General features: G+C 50.2%; 2 protein-coding genes across 15 annotated transcripts in view; one reads left to right on the plus strand and one right to left on the minus strand.

The window, feature by feature from the left end:
- IFT140 (intraflagellar transport 140) overlaps positions 1-17109 on the minus strand; it is a 71685-nt gene extending 54576 nt beyond the window's left edge. For 2 of the 10 annotated variants that reach the window (XM_082431817.1, XM_082431816.1), the window contains exons 1-7: positions 15502-17109; positions 14687-14745; positions 11484-11661; positions 8889-9110; positions 2731-2852; positions 2457-2599; positions 737-912 (exon numbers count right to left, since the gene is read on the minus strand). In XM_082431817.1, the coding sequence (XP_082287943.1) occupies positions 737-912; positions 2457-2599; positions 2731-2852; positions 8889-9110; positions 11484-11630 (810 nt within the window). In that variant the 5' untranslated portion in view covers positions 11631-11661; positions 14687-14745; positions 15502-17109. Of the gene's footprint in view, positions 1-736; positions 913-2456; positions 2600-2730; positions 2853-8888; positions 9111-11483; positions 11662-11748; positions 11819-12572; positions 12608-14686; positions 14746-15084; positions 15462-15501 lie in introns of those variants that run through there. The other 8 variants (XM_082431824.1, XM_082431821.1, XM_082431825.1 and 5 more) reach the window with 8 other exon arrangements.
- Positions 17110-17245: 136 nt separating this feature from the next.
- CRAMP1 (cramped chromatin regulator homolog 1) overlaps positions 17246-23083 on the plus strand; it is a 59930-nt gene continuing 54092 nt past the window's right edge. For 4 of the 5 annotated variants that reach the window (XM_082431835.1, XM_082431833.1, XM_082431836.1 and 1 more), the window contains exons 1-2: positions 19127-19216; positions 19576-19922. In XM_082431835.1, the coding sequence (XP_082287961.1) occupies positions 19197-19216; positions 19576-19922 (367 nt within the window). In that variant the 5' untranslated portion in view covers positions 19127-19196. Of the gene's footprint in view, positions 17511-19126; positions 19217-19575; positions 19923-23083 lie in introns of those variants that run through there. The other variant, XM_082431834.1, reaches the window with a different exon arrangement.

The raw sequence follows: 23083 nt of genomic DNA on the forward strand, positions 1-23083 counted from the left end.
ACTGCACATTACGTAGTTAATGACAGGGGTGCCCCGCGTGGGGTGAGGCAGCTTGTCACAGCCTGTGTGCAGAGAAAACCTGCCAGCAAGGGGCTGAGGGGGGATTTGAACCCAGGTTCACAGGACTCAGTGACCACATTTCAACTGCTGTGTAGACAGAGGTGCACAAAGGACCCCTGAACACCGACTTTTCTGCATCGACCAGAGCATCTTAGGGAAGGTTCGGAGTCCTCTGAGAACCACAGAATCCTTGGGTGTAAACCAAGAAAGTGGCAGGAGAGCGGCATGCAGTCCTCAGGGACCTGCACGCGCTGCCTGACCAACACCCAACGCTCCAGGCCTCCTGGCGTCCTCCCACGAGTGAGTGCCCTGGCCCGGGGCGAGGCACCCATGCGGATGGCAGGGCGTCCAGAGTTGTTATTGTCACACACCCCTCGGATAAAGCAATGCATATGTGTGGGCCAGCGGTAGTGTCACAGAGGGAACACTGGTGACAACCCTCAAGGTCTGCACATAGCCAGGCGTCCCCGCCACAGCCCCCTACCTCCTGTGGCTCTGGGAGGCCCCGTCGCCTGGTGTCTCCCCCACCTGTGACCGCAATGGTGCACAATAAATAAGGTGCTAAAGCTCTGGTGGTGGCCCTGAAACACAGACTCCTCAACCAAAACGAAGGGGTGTGTGAGGTGGGCAAGAGAGGCTGGAGACCCCCTGGGGCACACCCCCATCACCTCCTCACCTTCATCACCTCCTCGGCCGCGCCCTCGGGCATCACCGTGAACAGACACAGCAGCAGGCTCTCGGTGACTGCCACCAGCACCTCCCTCTTCTCCAGGTAGAACAGCGTCTGAATGGAGCTGTCCGTGGACGCCACCCGGGCCGTCCTGCCCTTCTCGTCCACGTAGTGCACGGTCCCTGTGGGAAAGCGATGTGTCCATGGAGGCTGGACACTCCCTGGAAGCCATTCTACCTACTTAGGGACACTTTCAACATAAACATCTTCATCATAACCATTTACAAATAAGCCATTTTAAAAACACTGGCACATGATCCCTGCGTCTGCCATCTCTGGGTCAGTCCAGCCTGGACCTCTGTGTCTGCCATCCTCCCTCCACCACTGTCCAGACCTCACACTGACCACCCTCCTGATGCACAGCCTCCATGCTCTGGTCATCTCAGTCCCCTAGGTACACGTCCGTCACCCGTCTGCCAGGGCCTTAACTATGACCCTCCCCGGAGCCTCGGCCTGCACCCTCCATCCCAGGTACCGGGTATCACTGGCCGGCGTCTGGCTTGTACCCTCTTGCCTTCCCCAGGCCCTCGCCTCGGCCCCAGGGCCCCTCCCAGCCTGGATACCCTCCTCTTGCCCCCGAGCTGTCTCTTGGTTCTGCTTTCAAGCTTCTGAGCACGGTGGCAGCACCTCCTGTGAGTTCTCGGGATTGGGTTCATTCTGCTGCTCTCGGGAGCCTCCTCACCCTCCACGCCGCCTACCATCTCACTCCCAGTGGACAACTTGAGTTCTTATTAAGCTTAAAGGTTCAAGGTTGTCTGGAGGCTAATCATAACAGTAACTAGCATTTACTGAGCACAGATGTGTACGGGCTCCGTGTGCAGAGGCTCTGGAGGCAGGTACTATCCCGATCCCCACTGTACGTGTTCGGAAGCTAAGGCACAAAGACACGGGATCATCTGCCCCAGTTGCACGGCTGCTGAGCAGGGGCAGTGCTGACACCCCCTGCAGAGCCAGGCCTCCAGTTGCCACCGTCTCCTTCCTCCCTCAGGGCCCCTGCCACCCCAACAGTGCCCACGTTGGGTCCCTCCAACTCCCCTCCTGAAATGCCAAGTCTCTCTACTTTTAAACTGACAAATGCCCCAGCCCCTCCCAGCTGTCACCTGTCACGGTTAAGCTGCCTGGCCTCACAGTCCTCAAACCCCATCACCCCAGGAAGGGCCCCTTTCCCATGGGGGAAGGCACTCACAAACGTCTTGTGAGTGTACGAGACCCTCTATCTCTCTGAACCTCACACTGCATCTACTGGCCGCCGCCTGCCTCCTAGCACACGGTGGGGAAGCCGTGTTAAATCAGCACGGACGGCCCGGCCCTGCCAGGGCTGCTGGTCCAGCGTGCCCCGGTCACACCCACCCCAGAGCTGAGCCCGGCTGCTGGCTTGGAGACCACGCCGGGTGCCCCTGGCATCGATTCATCTGGGGCTGCACATCCTGGACAGCTTCCTCCTGAAAAACCTTCAAACGCAAATAAAGCTCAATTTGTCTCTATCAGGTCAAGGTGAAGCCACCCTTTGGATCCTGGATAAACACTTGCACAAGCCAGCTAAGGCATCCATCTGGGAGTGGCGCACAGCCTGCAATTTTATGCAGAAACGCCATCCATTCGCTTATAATCTCCCAGACACTCCGAAACACTGCAGTGTCCCCAGACCCCAACCTGAGCGTCTTACCATCGGTCAAGGTGACAAAGAATGAGAGTCCCTCTTGAGGTCCCATTTTCAGGAAATTTCCAAAGCCACTCTTCCTCCAGTTAAACTTGTCCAGGGCTTTCTCATCACCACTCACAGCTGCCTTCGCCAACTGAACGAGGTCCCTAAGAGCAAATGTGACAGAGATTCCTCGTTGCTCCCTGGACGAAGGTGGTATAACCACAGAGGAGACCCCTCCAGTGTCAGGAGGAGCCAAATCCCCGGCCCCGCCAGCCACTACCCGAGCTCTACTTACTCGCCGGGAGGGGGGAGCCGGAAGATGCAGTGAGTGAGGTGTTTTCCATACTCGTGTTTCAGCAGCGGTGCCCCTTGTACTCGACCCCTTTGGTCCAACTTCCATAAGAGCAGGACACCAAGCTGGAAAACCCAAGGTCACATTCTTAGCAAGTGACTGGTGGAGGGTGAGGGTAACACTGTGCAACAGAGCATAGGCTTACTCCTTTTTTTCTTTTAAAATTATACTACTACTATATGTGCACCATGAAAAACTCAAAACGATTCTAGTGTTCAATGAAGGAACCAGAAACTCCTCTCTGTGCCCCTTCCCATCTACACTCCCTGGAAATAACAAGTGTCACGTGTTCAGTTTTTAAAACAAATCTTTAATTTTGGAATAGATTCAGATTTAAGGAAAAGTGGCAAAGAGTTCAGAGAAGTCCCATACCTCACACCTAGCTTCTCCTATTACTGACCCTACATTACTGTGGCGCATGATACTAATTAAAGTTGGTACTTCATTCACCTCTCCTCAGTTCTTCCTGCCCTGGGACCCTGTCCAGGCCCCACAGACATCTGGTCGCCATGTCTCCTTGGGCCCCCCTGGGCTGGGACGGTGGCTCAGATGCCCCTGTTCTGGACGCCTGGACGCTGTTGAGGAGGACCAGTCAGGGGTTTTGTAGAATGTCCCTCCGGCGGGATTTGTCTGTTTTTCTCATTGTTGTCGGGGTGGTGGGTTTGAGAGGAAGACCAGAGGTCAAGTGCTGCTGTCTACACGTCGGATCAGGGTTCCCTGCCCTCGGCGTGACCTGTCTGCTGAGGTCATGTCTGTGACCTCCCTCACTGGGGAGTTCCTCCTTCCTTCCATCCTGTCCTGCCTGGAAGGAAGTCGCTGTGTGCAACCCACACAGAGGAAGGGGAGTTATGTCTCACCTCCTAGATCATCTGGAGAGATATGCCTCTTGTCCACCATTTACTGATTTATTAAATCATAGATTTACATCAATATGGACGCATGGATGGACACATGGGTATTTATTTTCTACTCTGGGTTATGACCCAATATTCCCTTGTTTGTTTAGATACTCAAATTGTTCCAGCTCCGCCATCAGAAGCTCTTTCCTCCGGCTCTGTTGTCCCTTCGATGCACCCGTCACTGTGGGTTTGTGAGCACCTCCTCACGTCCTGGCCTACAGATCCTCCGGGCTTGCCGTCCTGCCCCAGCCCGAGGATCAGCCATTTCTCCAAGGAGCCCTGGTTCCTTTTATTGGAAGAAACCAACAGAAACCAAGATCTGGGTGCCAGGTGTACGATATGTTCAACATCAAAGTCATCAAAATCTCAAATTAATGGCTCAGACAACTGCTAGAAAAGTTCAAGTTGCCGGGGAGACGACTTGGTCCGGGAGCAATTTTCCAGGAGGGCTTCTGGCTGTGACAAGCTAAGCTTTGCCAAATGGCAGTGTTTCCCTCGAACCCTGAGGCCGCTTTGCTGCATTGCCCGAGCAGTCCTCAAGGCCTGTTTCCTGCTCACGGTCAGTGGGTGTTTTAGCAGACAGTGAGGTCATCTTCCCACACTTCTTTCAAGCCGCTTTCATTACCCCAATGCTGGGTAACATTGCTTTACTGTATATAAGAATATGATTTTCAAATAATGTGGGCCTTGGGACGTCCCTGGAAGCCCAGTGGTTAAGACTCCACGCTTCCACTGCAGGGGACACGGGTTCGATCCCTAGTCAGGGAACTAAGATCCTGCATGCTGTGTGGCACGGCCAAAAAAAAAAAAAAATGTGGGCCTTAAAAAGCAACTTGTACAGTGGACCTCTAAGAAAAGTATATAAGATCAGAAATAGTATGTAACATGAGTATATATAGAATTTGAATCATATATTATTATACACATTCTTCTTGACTTTGCCAGCTTTATAAAGATAGGAATAAAAACACTGGGGCTTCCCTGGTGGCGCAGTGGTTGAGAATCCGCCTGCCAATGCAGGGGACACGGGTTCAATCCCTGGTCTAGGAAGATCCCACATGCCGCAGAGCAACTAAGCGCGTGCGCCACAACTACTGAGCCTGTGTGCCACAACTTCTGAGCCCGCGCACCTAGAGCCCGTGCTCCACAACGAGAGAAGCCACCGCAGTGAGAAGCCCACGCACTGCAACGAAGAGTAGTCCCCGCTCGCCGCAACTAGAGAAAGCCCGTGTGCAGCAACAAAGACCCAACACAGCCAAAAATAAATACATAAAATAAATAAATTTATAAAAAAAAAAGAATAAAAACATTATTGGTTTTTTTGTGTTTACAAATTACTCTTAAAATAACATTAAAAAAAATAATGCTTGCACAGTGAAACACACACATAAGGGCAGAAATGGGAAGGCTTCCTTCCCCGTCACCTAGCCTCCTCCCTAGAGGAGCCAGCAGTTGGGCCCTGCTGTGTGCTCTAGGCACACACGGCCTCTGTGGAGATGGCCTTCTGCTCTGCCCTGCAAGTGCAATCGTCCAGCACTTAATTTTTCTTTTTTTTTCTTTTTGGCCCGGCTGCGCAACTTGCGGGACCTTAGCTCTCCAAACAGGGATTGAACACAGGACCCTGCAGTGAAAATGCTGAGTCCTAACCACCAGACTGCCAGGGAACTCCCGTCCAGCACTTAATTTTTAACACAGTAAATGACTCTCTGTTTTATTAGTATACACGAGCTTCCAGCTGACAGCTCATTGGGCTCCTGAACACAAACTCGAGCACTCGGCCCGTCCAGATCCCCCGACTGTTGTGCTGGGGAAGAAGTTGAAGGATGGAAACGTTTGGAGCTCCTGGAGCAGTGGTTTCTGCTCAGTCAGACGACTGCAGACCCCTGTTCTGACACAAGGACACACACACACACACACACACACACACACACACACACACACACGAGGAGGGGAGGCCACAGGAGGTCACCTCAGGTCTCCTGTAACCAGGTAGACACGCAGACGCCAAGTAGAAGATGGCAAAGCAGATGCCTCTTCGGGGCCTCCTGCTCATTGCCCCTAAATTCTAAATGGTTTTTGCACCTCTTACTACTCCTGACGGGGGGGATCCTTTGTGTTCAGAGTGGTCTCTTTACTCGCTGCCATTCCTTCCAGGTCACTTCATTCAAATAATTTTATCCAGTAAGACTTGAAGGAAAAGTGAGAGCGTCTCACCCTCAGGTGGGAAACCAGTCCCGTGCAGAGCAGGAGGTGAACGTACTAAGGGACTAGTGTGAAGTTAGGGCTCCAGATACGACTGTTGGGACACATTGTCACTTCACACAGCTGGCTCACTAATGGTTTATCTCAGAGATCAGGAAGCGACTTGCCCTTTCCCATGTGTAGGTGCACTTGCTCCTCGCCCTCAGCTCTTGTCCAGCAGGAGAGTGCGAGGGAGATGAGCCCTGGACATGCATTGTCCTCCCCGCTTCTTCACCGACCAAGTGTCCGCCTGGTGTCCTCTGCCAGAGATCTCCCCACTGCCCCAGGCCCAAGGGTGGCTGCACAGGCGGCACCTGGCCCGAGCTGGACTTGGGACAGAGGAGGAAGGGTAGGTCATCTCTGGGGTGAAACTGGAGCGGGTGGATTCCTTTGTTTCCAGCAGCCTCCTGGACGGATGGCACAGGAGAGAGACGGCTGTGCAGGAAGGGGCCCTGAGAGGTGGACGCTGGCAGCAGACACCTCACTTGTGGTTCCGGATGTCGGAAGCCAGCTCTGCTCCTGTCCCTGGAGACCGCGGGACACTCTGAGGGCTGCAGATTACATGTGTCTTCCTGCTTCAGCAGGTTTGGTCGGTCTCACGGTAATCAAACCGGGTCTCTGGTGGGAGAGTGGAAAAGACCCTGGGCCAAGCCTGCGAGCAGGTGTCTCAGAGGTCAGTGCTCTGAGCGTGTCTGTTCATTTGTTATTACTTTTCTGCCTGCCTGAGTCCAGTATGAAATTAGGACCAGCACAGTTGTAGATTTTCTTAGAGAAGTGCTAGGTATTTTTGTTCTTAAATCCTGACTCCAAGAATTGGTCAGTGCCAACCTGGGCTTTGTTTCATGCCTGAGTCATCTACTCTGTTAGTTGCTTCTTAATAAAGGCAAGATGAGAATGATGGCATTCAATGACCCTGAATTCTTTTATTCCTCTAGGGGATTTTCTGAGCAAGGAGGTGGGAAAGATCACCAAAGAAGTAGGAATCTGGGGGCAGAGCAATGCCATTAGGTGGGAATAGACTAGAAAAATCCAGACAAAAGGATAAACAGAACAGTGGATGAGCGATATGAACAGAAAGGAAGTATAAATGGCTCTTCTAAGTAATATTCACTCTCAAGAGGAAGAGAAACACAAACTAGAACACGACCAAGATAGCACTTTTCCAGGCAAAATTCTGAGCTTGGATACGATACGCTTGTGGGTTGGTGGGAGCTGGTCAAGCCCCATGGAGGGAGGTGTAGGGACACTCACCAAACCACAAGCGCATGCCCTGGATCCCACCTCCAGGAATTTCTCTAAACTTTCACACGTGCAAAAGGACAAAAGCATGAGGCCAGCCACTGTGTCACTGTCTAGCAAAGGACTGGAGACCATTTATCCACAGAGGCTGGGGAAGTAAATGATAACACGTTGGTGTAATGAAGGGCAGGTTAAAAGAGAGCAAGGAGGTTCGCCGTGCACCACCATGGAAAGACCTGGAAGACGCGGCGTCAGGTGAAAAGCCAGAAACAGAACAGGGTGCACTGGGCACTGCCCTCATGTGATAAGGACCGAGGAAGATAGGAAAGAGACGACGCCCTCTGTGTGAAGCTCCCAGCCAAGACATTTAACCTAAAGGCAGTCATGAGGAGACAAACACACAGATCTAAACCGAGGGACATTCTACAAGGGAACTAGCCTGGACCCCTCAAAATGTTGATGTCATGAAAGACCAAAAAAAAAAAAAAAAAGAGAGAGAAGAAAGAAAAGACAAGACCAGGGACCAGTTCTGATGAAAGAAGATCAAAGAGAAATGACGGCCAAACGCAAAGCGTGGTGCTTGGCTGGCTTCTGGGTACGGACAAAATCAGCACAGACGTTACTGGGACAGCAGGAGAAGCTGTCACACCGATGGCACAGCAGTGGAAACCAGTTCATGGGCTTCACCCTCCTGAGTGTGACAGCACACGTGGTTATGCTCCTAGGAGATCGATGCCAAAGCATTTATGGATGAAATATGATGTCTGTGACAAACTCTCAAATACGCGGGGAAAAAATACAGCTATACAGAGAGAGCAGATGTGTCAAAACATTAACAGCTACTGAATTCACGGGAAGGGTACAAGGGTGTTGTTCGTACTATTCTTTCAACTCCCCTAAAGGTTTGAAATTTTTCAAAATTGGAAGTTGGGGAGAGAATGCATTGTGTGTTCCTGTGTGTACTGAAGGAGCGCTGGAGAGACTTGAAGAAGCTGTAGGTGCTGGAGGGTAGGGAAGGGGAGGGAGTGGATGGGGTGGGGCTGGAGAGTCTTTACAGTATATACCTTTTCGTATTTTTTGAACTTTGAAACATGTAAATGTATTACCTTAAACATGTAAAATAAATAAACACATGGTACAATTTCTGCTGTCATTTTTGAATCAAACAGGTCTAGACCAGGTTTCTCAGCCTGTGTACTGTTGACTTCTTGAGCTGGTAATTCTCTGCTGCGGGGTCTGCCCTGAGCATCGGAGGATGTTGAGCAGTATCTCTGGCCTCCACCCACCAGATGCCAGTAGAAAGCAACCCCACCACCACCACTGTGACAACAAAAAGTCTCCCCACACACAGCAAAGTGTCCCCTGGGGGCAAACTGACCTGCTTAGGAAGCCCTGGGCCAGATGATCAGCACCAGGGACTCCTAGGCAACGAAGCGGTGTGCTCAGGGAAGGTGGGGTTTGGGGGTACATGAAGCACCACCCCATCTTTGTGAATGTACTTACCTAGAAACGTTCATTTAAAAAATTACAAACTTTTGCCACAGAGTGAGATGGTAGAATAAAACATTCAAACCTTCCTCCCAATATAAAACAAAAGCTGCCATGACAGCCGACAAAATCAGTTGAACTCGGCAACCACCAAGTTTCTAATAATTTGGTCCCTAAGAGCATGGACAGGGCAATGCAGAGATCTGAAGTCAGTGTCTCAGCACGTCTGCTCACCCTATCCCCCGACACCAGGCAGTTCCCGTTGGGGCTCCAGTTGAGGACGGTGATGTCGGCGATTTGCGTCAGGGGGACCGCATGCTGCTCCTTGTCTTGCTTATTAAACACGACCACTTCTCCGGTCTCCCAGCCAATAGCCAGGATCAGCCGCGTCGGGTGCCAGCAGAGGGAGGTTACCCGGAACGACCTCTCGATATGCGTGTCTGGCACGCACTCACCCTGTGACACACGAGGTAAATTCTTTATTTTACGGGGAGTGGCCGCTACTCTAAGAATTTCTGCCTCATCAGTGGAATGACATCAGCTAGAGGACATAATGAGCAGTTTGTTAAGGAAATATTCTATTTAATTTTCATAGAAACACCCATCTTGCCTCGGCTGAACTATGAAAGCGTAAACATTCAACTGACCCCATGGACCAGTTTATCAATAAAACTTTATTTACTTAAAAATTTTTTCCGTCTGTTTTTATTTATTTATTTTTTTGGCCACGCCGTGTGGCTTGCGGGATCTTAGTTCCCTGACCAGGGATCAAACCTGGGCCCCCTGCAGTGGAAGCTCTGAGTCCTAACCACTGGACCGCCAGGGAGTTCAATAAAACTTTACTTACAAAAAGAAGCTGTGGGCCAGCGGGTGAAGTGTGTTGACCCAAGGTTCTCAAAGTGAAGTGAGGTGACCCGAGAACGTTTTTGGGGTCTGCGACGCCAAAGTCATGTTCAGGATGATATGAAGACATGATCTGCCCTGTTAACTCTCGTTCTCTCATGAGTGTACAGTGCAGTTTTCCGGAGCTCTGTGATGTGTGATGATGTCATTGCTGTGACAGCTAATTGAATACGTGCTGGTATATTCTTGTGTTTTCTAGAATCTTCTAAGGCAGTAGGTTTAAGGTATAAATGTGTTTTCAGAGATTAATTCAGTTTGTTCTCAGTACTTCTACTGGGCTCTTCCTAAGCAAACTCAGTTACACCTGCTACATCTGTGACCTCATTATCATCCAATAAATCATTATTTTGAAATCCTAATGGTCTCCTTGTGCCAATTAGAAACACAGGAAGTACACTTTGTTTTGTAATAGTATATTTTAAATTTTCTAAAATTTAAAATTTTATCTAGGGAATTCCCTGGTGGTCCAGTGGTTAGGACTTGGCACTTTCACTGCCGTGGCCCGGGTTCAATCCCTGGTTGGGGAACTAAGATCCCACAAGTTGCACGGTGCAGAAAAAAAAATCTAAAATTGCTATTATTTTGGATTTCATAATATTTACTCTAAAGAAAATTTTATGATACATATTGGAGAGCTGTCTGACTCCCAGAAGGGAGGCATCTACTCTGAAATAGTTGGCGACACTGTGCTTGGCACTGGGGCCAAATACTGACCCACACCTGGGATGAGACCAAGATGAGCATACCAGGAGGGTTTGCCCTTTGTGGAGCGTGAGGGGAGGGCTTGCTAAGGGGTTGGGGGGTACTGGTGGGCTGGAGCCGCAGGCTTGTAAGTCATCCACTGATAGATGGTAATGCAACCCCAGGAGGAGGAAATAAGAGGGAGAAGAGGCCTGGATGTGCTCTGAGGGGGGCCAACGGCAGGCTTGTCTGGGACGGGGGGAAGGCTGGAGGGCCCGGCGGGGAAGGGGGTGGCCTGGATGAAGGGGGCCGGGTGAGGAAGACCCTCGGGGGTGCTCTCCGGAGGACCTACAGGAGGGTGGAATGTGTGGGGGGCAGGGACAGCAGGACACGTTATGTAGCCATCGCTGATGAGTGTGGCTGCTTGGGTGAAATTTCAGGGGTGACATCGAGACTGCAGAGGGCAGAGGAGGGAGTGGGAAAGGAAATCCATCTTTCTTGGTGAAGTAGGAGGAGCGTCTAGAAAGTTTGTTATGAATTGAATTGTGCACCCCAAAAAGATGTGTTGAAGTCCTAACCCCTGGTACTTGTGATGTGACCTTATCTGAAAATAGGGTCTTTGCAGATGGTCAAGTTAAGACAAGGTCATTAGAGTGGGCCCTAGTCCAGTATGACTGGTGCCCTTATGTGAGGAGGAAAGAGACATGGCCACACAGAGCAGGTGGCTGTGTGAGGATGGAGGGAGAGGCTGGAGTGATACAGGTCCCAGCCGAGGAGCACCAAGGACTGCTGGCTACACTGGAAGCTAACATGAAGCACGGAACAAATCCTCCACTAGAGCCTTCGGAGAGGGCAGGGCCCTGCTAACCTGTTGTTGGAGACTTCTGGCCTCCAGAACTATGAGAGAATAAATTTCTGTTGGTTTAAGTCACCCAATTTGTGGTAATTTGTTATGGCAGCTCCAGGAAACAAATAGTTTCGAATGGCCAACGAGAGGCTGGAGAAGGATGGACAGACAACCCTGCTGGTGACCGTGAACTGACTGTGGATTCTGCCTTGAGCATTCCTAAATATGTCCCCAAAACTAAATAGCAGGGGTAAAAGAGTTATTCACATAATAGGGCTTTTATAATATTGGGAGTTTGGACCTCAGTGAGAAACACACACACACACACACAAACACAAACAAAAGAGAGACAAAAGCCAGAAGCTACTGCAGTCAGAATTGCTGCTTTCCGCACTCACTTGCTCCTGATATATATCCACACTGCCTCCTGAGGCTGTGCTAATGGAAGCGACTGCCAGGAATGGGTGAACGGGGTGCCAACTGATGTGGGAGGGAGACCCAACTGCATCTGGGGCTTCTATGCGGTGGTCAAAGTAGAGGGCCATGACGAAACGCAGGCCTGGTCAGGGCTGAAACCTGGAGGGAAAAGACAACCAAGTCCTGTTGGTCTTGAACAAAACAAAACTACTATATATAGAATTAGGAAAAAGAAGCATCACAAACCTACAAGACATTCGGCAACTTATCAGCACCCCTTCAGACCAATACAGGCAATTTTATGTGGAAGAGGTCTCTAACAGGAAAAATATACAATTAGAGGCAAGGGATTAGACCTGGAACGATGGAAAAGAATAACACATACTGCCATCAAAACAATAAAGAAAAGCCCCGTGGACTAGACTACATGTGTAAACCTTGATCATTTTTATCCCAATCATAATAAGGACAATTTATATTTCTATACCTCCCCGTTAAGCAACATTTCCAAACAAACAAACAAACAAACAAAAAAAGCAAACTGCTTCACAGAAGAGAAATGTACAGAAAAACCTAGCACCCAATTTCTGATAGAAAACCAAGGCTGTCCCTGCCTTCCTCTGAGGTGTCAGGAGCAAAAGGATTCATTTGCTAGGGAGTCAAAGAAGCAAAGCCAGAGCAACTGGGGAGAAGATGAACTTCATCAGTTACATGAACTTAACATCTTTCTTTCTTTCCTGGAAAAGATGTGCATATTGTCCCTTTGTGGGAAGGGTAGGAAGGTGAATGGAATGACAGTCTGACTACTGCCCACTTTTTCACATCCTACAGTCAGTTTGGGGAAGCTAACTAGCAGAGAAAAGCCTATTTGTGAGTTGGTTTGCTATCATTTAAAATTATTCAACTTCATCCCCATTAGGATGGCTATTATCAGAAAAACAGAAAGTAAAAAGTTTTGGTGAGGATGTGGAGCAATTGGAACCTTTGTGCACTTTTGGTAGGAGTGTAAAATGGTACAAATGCTGTAGAAAACAGTATGGTGGGTCTCTAAATATCAAACATAGAATTACCATATAATTCAGCAATTCCAGTTCTGGATATATACCTAAAAGAATTGAAAGCAGGGATCTGAACAGATATTTGAACACAATATTCACAGCAGTGTTATTCATAGTGAAAAGGTGGACACAACCCAAATGTCTATCGACAAATGAATGAATAAACAAAATGTGGTATATTCATACAATGGAGTATTATTCAGCCTTAAAATGGAATGAAATTCTGACACATGTTACAACATAGATGAACCTAGAAGAAGTGAAATAAGCCAGACACAAAAGAACAAATACTGTATGATTCACTTATATAATGTACTTAGAGTCATCAAATTCATAGAGACAGAAAGTAGATTGGTAGTTGACAGGGCCTGCTGCAGGCAGGGATGGGGTATTAGAGTTTATTGTATACAAGGTTTCAGTTTGGGAAGATGAAAAAAATTCTGGAGATGGATGGTGGTGATGACTGCACAACAATGTGAATGTACTTAATGCTGCTGCTGAACTGTACACTTACAAACGGTTAAAATAGTAAATCTTATATTATGTATATTTAACCACAACAAAAAAATTGTGCAAAAAAGTTATCCAGCACCTGCAAAATTCTATCATTAGAGTAGGGAATGGACTATGCCATTTGCTTTTAGCAATACAATAGTTGTATCAGAGGAAGCCATGAAGGCTCAGATTGGGTCTAAAGAGGGAAACCCTGTTCTTCCAGAAGCTAGAAGGCAGGTGGGTAGAAATGAACAGTCACATTTCAAATGTTTATCTTTCTCTTACGAATATATACCCTGATATATACCCACCACAAGCTGAAGAGCAACCCATTCAGCACTCCTAGAGGAGCAGCTGGACACTGGCCAGAGGAGCAGGGGGATGTGGGGCTGGAGTCAGGGGAGAGGGCAGGATCTGGGTCCTGCACACATCACTTAGGGGCATGCACACTGGTCAGGGCTCTGGCTTCCTTGAGTAAAGACTTCATGCAAATGTTCACACAGAGCCACTGACAACGAGACACACCAGGTTAAAAACTGGGCAGTTTAATGCAGCAAGGAAACCTTTTAAAGTGAGTTTTAATGTGTTGCATCCAATCAAGGGTCTAAATTCTGGGCTATGGGAAATTCTTATTCATGTTTAAAAAGTTTACTTTCTGAAAATATGCCTTGGAAAAATGAGTAACATATTAATTTTGTTGTAATGATAGAGAAAGAATTATAATAGCACTTGAAAAAGTTAAACCTGACTTCCTCTATCTTTTATTTCAAACATAACTTTGTAAAAAGCAAGTATGCTGAAAGATCTTTAAATTACTTTCTTCCTGCCTGGGGCTTTCCCAGAAGCTCTCTCCCCGACACCCCTGCTTTGGGTACTCAAGAAGCCTCTTTTCCACCATTGAGCTCTTGGACTTGATTTCTAGGTTGTCCAGTGCTTCTGCCCAGAGTCCTCATAGAACCCTGCATTTCTCCACTGCTGCATTCAGAGTTTACTGTAAATGTGTGTTTGACTGACCATCCTCCACTCCCTACCAGATTATCTGCCCCACAGGGTGAGGGGCCATCGGAGCATCCCCAGCCCTGGAACAGTTGTAAAAAGGGGGTTAAATCCAGGGTGGGTGAAGTCCAGGGTGAATAAGTCCATTTTTTTACAGTGTATATGTGATTGCTCATCATTCCTTTCACCTGTGTTTTAACATTTTTCTACAATGAATAAATATTACCTGCATAATTACAAAAGAAGTTACCAATGTAAACATAAGGAGGGGGACTTCCTGGTGGTGCATTGGTTAACACTCTGCACTTCCAATGCAGGGGGCCCGAGTTCAATCCCTGGTTGGGGAACTAGGTCCCACATGCATGCCACAACTAAGAGTCTGCATGCCACAACTAAGGAGCCCGCTTGCCACAATTAAGACCCGGCACAACCAAATAAATTAATTAAAAAAAAAAAACATAAAGAGAAGAGATGACTAACAATAAAGTAGTGACCTAATGGCATCTATTAACGGCATCAGTTCAGAAACACAAGTTTGTTTTGTTCCTTAAAACAAACTCAGGGTCTCTAGAACATAAGGCGATTTGGCAATATATAAATTTTGGCGAAAAGAAAAAAATTCCATTTGTTCTCACCGATTTGATCCTCTCACTTCCAGCGGTGCAAGGTCTTTACGCCTCCGTTAAACCACCTTCTGGGAAAGAAAATGTTAAGGTCTTTCAACTGAGCGGCTCGTGGTACTAAGGATCACTTCAGTTGCATTACTGCTTGGAGATGCTGCGGGAGGGAACCAGAGGACTTAGAGGCAATGGCGGCAGAGTGGAGAGGTGTGGGCACTAGGGGCCACCCCGAAAAGCCTCACCACCGCCCCCACCACAGCCCCCGGGGCCTCGGCAGTGCAGGGTCATAGCTGCATCCCATGGACAAGAAGGAACGCCATCTCTGGTTTGGACCATGCGTGCGGTTCCCCTGGCCGCAGGACTGACAGCGCAGAAAAGGTGGTTTTCTGATTCCCTCCCAGGCCCAGTGTTACCGCGAGCGCCTCCGGAGCCGCCTCCTCGCCACCGGGTCAGCTCCTCCGGGCCTCGCACAGCCACGCGGCCCTCAGTCAGACCTGTCTGCGCCGGAGGTGGTCCTTGTCTCGCGCTGACCGTTCGGACGCCCGCCCCGCACCCCCAAGCCTCAGCCTGACCAGCCACAAGCTCGGGCGCTCGGCCCAAGCAGGATCTCTGGACGAAAATAATCCGGGAGGGCGCGCGAAGGGGGTCCCGCGCACTTCGGCGTTGCCCTCCTCCCGGCCCCAGGCTCCAGGCCCCCGGAACCGCCCGACACCGCGAGCCGCCCCGGCCTCCCGAGCCCCTCCCCGGCCCCGCCTCGTCGTCGCCCTCCTCCCCGGCTCCCGGCCCCCAGACCCTCTGCTCCTGGGCCCGGGGCCGGGGACCGCACTCACCTTGGCTGGGCCGCAGCGCCGCCGCGCGTTGCCGGGACAACGGCTGCGAGCCCAAGGCGGATACAGCCGAAGCTGAGCTAGAGGACGCCGAGGCCGCCCGAAGCTCCACGAGAGGCCGGAAAGAGCCGAAGACGATCGGGAATGTTCGTGCGGAGCCGAGGGCAGGATTCCTCCAGCGGGTGGCGAGCTCCGCGGTGCTGCAGGGCAATTTACCCCCTTCGCGGCCTCTATCTAGACTTAAAAACGCTAGCTCGTAGAGGGGGGCCAAGAGGCCAGGATATGCCTTTCTGCGCAGAGAAGGGAAGCTGATAAATTCTTCTAGATGTGATAGGAATACACGGCCGGCTGGGGACCCGCACCTATAGTTACGTTTCCAACCGCGTAGGTCAGTCAGGTGGAGGAAGGCAGCAGAGAGACTGGGAAAGAAACGGAACGCCATCTTTAAGATTCTTTCTTCTCTGGTTAATCTTATTGCTGGGTCTTTTGGACCCTAAAAGGTTTGCTAGACTCTGCTTTGTCTGCTTTGTCTCGAGGAGGGTGTCGTTCAAAAGAATTTATGAGTAAAGCCAGTCGATTCAATATGGTTCCTTGAAGCTGTTAACTTATGACATGCGCTCAGTGCTTTGGTGGCCTTATGGACGCCATTGGAGAGAAAATAGTAGCCAACGATACGAGTTCATCCGTTTAGAAACTAACCTGGTTTCTAACACTCGCGGCGGACTGCATTCCCTAAGGCATTAGCAACGTGCTGCCCTGGCCTAACGGTCTGGTGGGTTAAACTAATTTTGGAAAAAAAAAAAGTAATGTCATTCATTTAAAAAATTTACTATAGCAAAAAGCAGCAAAAAGGTCCACACTGTTAAACAAATAAAAAAATAATAGGAAAATGTAGGTACTACCTAATCGGAGGAGCTAGGCGCTGGATCACACACATACAAGGGAAATTCTATTTAAAAAAACCCCATTTTCATAAACACTAGAATTTTATTGAATAAATTTGACATTTAACATTGCGTAAGTTTAAGGTATACAGAACGTTGCTTTGATACATTTGTATATTATATGAGTAGCATGTAGAGATACTTATCACATTACATATAGTACAATATTATTGTCTGTATCCATTATACCGTGCATTAGATACTACTCCTTACAAGTTTGTACCCTTAAACACCATCGCTCTTATCAGGGGCCATGAACACTAGAATTTAAAACACTCCTTTTTCTCCTTAAACGAAGAAAAACAACCTAAGTGCCCAGCACCAGCCGCAACGCTAAGGAACTTTAAAAGCATGCATTCAAGCCAATAAAGGGTGTGTTTATCTGCCTCAGTTACACTTTTACACTTTTTAGTTAAAAACCCGGTTCGCGCCGGATTCAAGACTCTTGAGCTCAGGCGGCGTTTTCTTCTCACGCATCCGTCAACACGGCCCGGGCCAATCACAGCCTAGGCTCTCACTCTATTGGCTGTCGATTCACCAATCCGGAGAGACGTACCAGTCCGCACTGCCGCGAGACTGGCGTCACAACATTACCCGCTTTGCGGGCCCGCCCTCCGACCCCGCCCAGCGTCCGTGCGTGCAAGCGCGCGCTCCCGTCGCCGACCAATGGGAGCGCCCCTGAGGGGGCGCGCCCGCTGGAAACCTCGGCGTGCTCGGTCCCGCGCGCGTCGCCCCGCCCCGGCCCGCGCTCCCGCCACCCCGGCCCCGCCCCTCGCGTCGGCCCCGCGGACTTCGCCGGCCGCCGTAGCCGGAACTGCTCCTGTGCGCCGCGGGCTGGGCCTCTGTGAGGCTGAGCGGCCGCAGCACCGGCGCCCGCAGCCCCGTCAGCCGCACGCCGGCAGCGGACGGGACGTGCCGGGGCGAGGACCGCTCGGCGACTGCTTCCAAGGCGGGAGGGCCACACCGGCGTTGCGGCCTCTCAGCAACTGGCGCTCGGGGGCCGGGGCTGCCCGACAGGACCCCGGGGGGCCCGGGAATCCAGGCTGCTGCGAGGCTTTGATGAAAAAGGTGACGGGAGGCTGCGGCTCGGGTGCGGTGGGCCGCCCCAACCGGCTGTCACGGCGAGGCCCGGCTCCCAGCCGGAGCGGGGCTGAGGGAGAAGTGGCCTAAGCCCTGGCGGCGGTGGTTACGTACGCGGTGCTTTGTCGGGGCGGCTGGCGGGAGCTCGGACTCAGAAGTGTTGCGTTGACAGCGCTCTTTGTGTGCAGCCAGAAATCCGCCGGAGAGGGAAGGTTTTGCTTTTCCTTTCACGGAATGTGGCTAATGGTGTCCAGCCGGGATTGGGTTTGAGGTGATCCCACCTGTGTGTACGGTCAGGAAGTAGGGTTGGAGGTATTCGGTAAAAGGATCCCATCTCCATGTTTTCCTTTTCCCTTCAGGGAAAACTCTGAAATGTGTTAATATCCTTTTAATTCTGAAAAGCAACGTCCTTTTGTATTCAGTTTAGTGTCTTCCAATATTCAACCTGGCGAACGGGCAAGTTTATTCTGTTGTAGCTGATGTAACCTTTGCCCGGGTCCTGGGTTATGTGGGTAGCTTTGGGATGATAGGTCCCTGGGAATAGGGTTTTCCACATTATAACCCAGAGGAAGGCCCTTTAGGATATTTTCAGGTTTCTTAAGTAGAAATGGATAGGATAAGTGAATAGTGAGATGTCCTGTGCAATGAAGTCCTTTAAGTTTGGGTAGTATCTGTCTTGTATAGTTCTATTCTTTGGCAGGTTTTTTTTTTTAAACTGGTATGAATTCAGGTGATTTATGACATCAATTTCAACAGATGAATGCTGTAACAGATAGTTTTGAGGCATAATACTTAAGAGCAGTAGCAGGTATTGTTATGATTTTAATCATTTCCAAATCTTTCTATGAAAGGTCCTTATTCCTGTTAATGTATTTCATTGTTGGCCTTGATGTCTTGCTCTCATTTTCCTTTAAAATGAAAATGTTCCCATTCTCAGCAGTCGTGTTGAGCATGTCAAACAGAGTTTGGGCATAGTATCAACACCTGTTGATCTTTCTTACTGCATCGGATGTACACATTACTGACTATTTCTGGGTTTACAATGTTGATAGTGTCTGATTCTCTTTGCATAAACTGAGTGGATCTGCTTTTTGGTCCACATTTTAGAGTTGTCACATTTTGTTGTTGACATTGCTCACAACAGAGGGTAACAAAGGTAATGCGAGATTTTTATTCATGGTTACCGAGAGTTTTAACACAATTCTCTTCTATCCATTCTTACCTGGACATAACTGTGCTGTCACTTTCATAGGTGGCTCCATCCTGTTCCATGCAACAGGCTCCTTTGTTGCAAAAGCATTTTCACTTAGTAAATCCCCGCAGCAGCACACATATCCCACCCTCCGAAGCAAGATTCCCAGAAACCCCGAGCTTATTATTCTTTATGTCTGTTTTAAAATAAGCAGGCGGACCGGCAGGCGCGGGCCACCATGGAGTTCCCTGTGCACGCAGGCGAGCCCGCGCCTCTCCCCTGCCGGGGTCGATCCGGGTCCCTCGACCCCGCTCCGGGGCTAACTTTGGGGGCAGGCTTGCGGGGCAGGTGCGCGGGCCCGGAGTCCTGCGCGTTTTGGGGGGCGGGGAGGGGTGGGGTCGGGGAACGCGGGCGCGGAGGCCAGGCCGGCCCAGGCAGCGGTGGGAGCGAGGCCGGCGCGCGGGCTGCCCGGCGCGCAGGCCATGAGCCGTGGGCCCGCTGGGTAGGTGGCTCCGGGACCCCGGGACCCCGGCCCGGGCCACATGCCCCCTTCCCGATCCCGGGCCGGGGCGCCGCACGGGCAGGGCCGTCCGGGTGCGGCCGCCCAGCTGCCGCCCCGCCGCCTCCTCGCCGCCGGCCGCCGTTTCCTGGACGTCGGGCGGGCGGGCGCGCGGGGGTCCGGGCCGGGGTCGGGCGGGCGGCGGCTCAGGCCCGGCTGGCCGGGCTGGGGCGGGCGGGCCGCGGGAGGGGATCTGGAACAAACAACGGCGGCCATGTTGAGAGGGGATCGGTGCGGCTAAACTTCTCGCAGGCTGCGGGCCGCGCGCCTCACCGGGGTCCCCTCTTCCCCTCCCCGGCTAGGATGACAGTGAAGTTGGGAGACGGCGGCGGTGGGGAGGAAGGGCTCAAGAGGCTGGGCAAGAGGTCGGCCGATGAGGACTCGCTGGAAGGAGAGGGGCCCGGTGGTGGGGACGCGGCCGAGGAGAACGGTGGCACAAAGAGGGACGGCAAGACCCCCCGGGACGGCGGCGACGGCCCCCAGGCCCCCTCGGGCGGCCCGCAGGCCCCGTCCCCGCCGCCCGCCTGCCCCCAGGACCAGCACCACTTCCTCAGGTCCAGCGTGAGGCCGCAGAGCAAGAGGCTCAGGAAGGACTCGTCCTGCGCCGGGGGGAGCAGCAGCGCGGGCAGCTCAGGGCCCCGCGGAAAAGGTACGGGGGACCCCAGCCCCTTGCAGGGTGTGCCCTGCACTCCCCGGGGGTGGAGAAGGGACCCTTCCCTCCCCGCCTCCCTGCCTCCACCCAGCTCCTGCTCCCACATTTGTCCAGCACCCACACTTTGGGTGGCACTTTGCAGGGGGACATGACCCTTTTCTCCTCCAAAGAGACTGTTTCTTTCTGTATTTAAACTATGTTAAGAGGCAGTAAGTATTCCTTCTTTGGGCAAACACAATAGATTTCTGAAGGTTGTTTTTTTCCCCCCCAAAGGCGCCTTGATGATTTATATGGTAGGTTATTTTAAACAGCAGACAATAGTTTAGAAATGGATTGAGAAAATACGTGCTGTATCTCTTCCCCAGACTCAGATGTGTGGAAATACAACAAAGAAATGGGCTTTTGAAACTCATTTGGGGAAAGATTGATAAGCCGAAAATGAGTGATCCGAAGGGTCTGACTTGGGCTCATCACCCCCCACTTCAAGTATGCTAGGCTTGAAAATTTTAAGGGCATCAAGACGTGGCCCTTGAGTTTCAACTAAGGTTTCCTTGGGTGCCATGAAAACATCTCCCCTGGTGTAGTAAGTGGTGAAAACATCTGTGGCCTGATGTAAATGAGTAACAGTCTACAGTATTTGTCATGGTATTCTCAGGTTGTTGAGAATATTAGGGCTTTTTTGTTCCCAATCTGCCCGTTCCCCATTGTTTTCTGCTTGTGTCTATTTATATTTTAGCACTCTGCTTTTTGTTAATTGTACAAGTTAATTGTTCTTTTTTTTTTTTTTTATAAATTTGTTTATTTATTTTTGGCTGTGTTAGGTCTTCCTTGCTGCGCACGGGCTTTCTCTAGTTGCGGTGAGCAGGGGCTACTTTTCGTTGTGGTGTGCGGGCTTATTGCGGTGGCTTCTCTTGTTGCGGAGCACAGGCTCTAGGTGCGCGGGCTTCAGTAGTTGTGGCACGCAGGCTCAGTAGTTGTGGCCCGTGGACTCTAGAGCGCAGGCTCAGTAGTTGTGGTGCATGGGCTTAGTTGCTCTGCGGCACGTGGTATCTTCCTGGACCAGGGATCGAACCCGTGTCCCCTGCATTGGCAGGCGGATTCTTAACCACGGCGCCACCAGGGAAGTCCAAGTGAATTGTTCTTAACATCTCTTTTGTTTCAGGCCACGTTTGCAGCATTTTTATAGGTAGCAGATGTAACACCATTTTCTAGTGAGTTTTGTGTGAAAAAAACTGTCACTTAGTTCCTTTGGAAATGGCAATTTAAATTTATTACGTGGTCCTGATAATTTTAAGAAGGAAATACCTCAGGTGCTAATGGAGGACACATTTTGGAGATCTGGGCCAAATGTGTGCAGTTAAGCTTGCTGCTTCTGCCTCTTTCTCAGCTGAGGAGGACTGGCCTCTGAAATCATGGCCTTACTTGGTTTTTTGGTAAAGATTTTTGATGTAAGTATACTTACTTGAAGATGTACGTATAAGGTAATTCTGTATGTTTCAGAAGTCAAAACTTGCCTCATAGAAACATTTTGGTGTGAAAGTTGCTGATCAATTAGGAAAATGTTAATTTGTTTTATTGGCTTTGTTTTGTAAAAAACAGGTTTTTGTTCCCAGTTACAGATATGTGTAAGTTATCATGTGTGAGCTGCTGTGGTTCCTTTGAGGGTTTGTTTGTGGCTTCAGAAGCCCTGGCTCTGGTGTCCAATCAGAGTTCTTGGCCTCGTTCCTCTGGCCCTCTGACCTTGGTCTGCTTGCTTGACCTCAAGCCTGCTTTTCCTTTGGAGAGGCATCCTCACCTGTGAAAGGAGGAACAGCAGGGACTGACTGCTCCACTCTCTCCACGTGTGGCTGCTAAAATGAAATGAGGCGCTGGCGTGAAAGCGCTCTGTCCCCTGTAAATGGCTACCTGTATGTGAGGTGAAGAGATGCTGAAACTTTAGTTAGAATTTTGGCAGTCAGGTGAGGAGAAGTTTGCTTTCGTTTGCATACTTGAGTGTGGCTCGGATGGAGAAGGTTTCCTGGATTAGCCTTGTGTCAGATCTCTTCTTGGTTCTTGCCCAAGGTGTGGCTTGGAGCAGCAATCCACTTTCCACTAGTAAAATGGAGAGTTGTTAGAATTTGTGCTTCTTGTGACTTACGCATTTTCCTATTTTAGCAAGCAGATGTTTGTTTAAGTGAATAATAAAGCTAAACTGTAATGGTGGCGTTTAGGAGAGGAGTAGAAAGCATGTTTCTTCTGCTTCACAGAACTTCTTGGCCTGCTTCTGGCCTTGAGCTTTCTGGTGAGGCCTCCTCTGGGATGTGCCCTGAGCTTCCTTTGGATGCACTCACCACGCCCAGGACATCCCCCCTCCTGCCTCAGGGCAACCTCTGCTTCCCTCACGGCCCCCTTAACAGGCAGAAAGAAGGTCAGTTGTGACAGCATGCCCATAACCTTTGAAAAGGATTCTTGGAGGAGCTATTTGTCTTACAGACCCTGGAAATCTCCACACCTGGAGTGATGAGCATGGACCAGTAAGGGCGTGAACAGTACTGGCATTTTTCAGTTTTTTCACTTCAGAAAAATAAAATTTCCATTATATTTGAGAAATAATCACGGCCCAACTGTGGGAGGTTCCTTTGGTTGATTACTTACCGCTTTCCAGTTTCAATTTTAATGGATGGAGAACTTTGCTGTGGGTTTGGGAGGAAAAGGCTTGTGGAGGAAAGGAAGTTCTCATTTGGCTTCTCTCCACACAAATATGTTTTTTCTTTTTTTTTAAGAATAGGTTCTTGCCAACTTCAGTAAAAAATAAATTTTTTTGTAGTACATGTCTGAATTAAATTCTTTTTGAGTTGGTAAAGGGAAGGTAGCAATGGTTTAGCGCCAGTGCATCAAGCATCTTGCATCTCTGTTGCTTAGCTTTTAAATGTGTGCAGACACTGAGGTTTGTTGTTCAAACAGCGTGCTCAACTAGACAGAAGGTAAGCTGCAGATCAGAAACCAGTGGATCTGCTTGATGCCAAAATAAATGCTCCTCTGGCCCTACCATGTGCCCAGAGTGGCCTGAGGACACACTTGAGACTGGATTCACAGTCTTTGGAAACATGGGCCAGGAAACAGAGCCCTCATGCCCTTCCCCGTTTCGCCAGTTCACAATCTGGGTGATTCTGGGCGAA

Source organism: Balaenoptera physalus, assembly GCF_965194825.1.
Source record: "Balaenoptera physalus genome assembly, chromosome: 16".
NCBI lineage: Eukaryota > Metazoa > Chordata > Mammalia > Artiodactyla > Balaenopteridae > Balaenoptera > Balaenoptera physalus.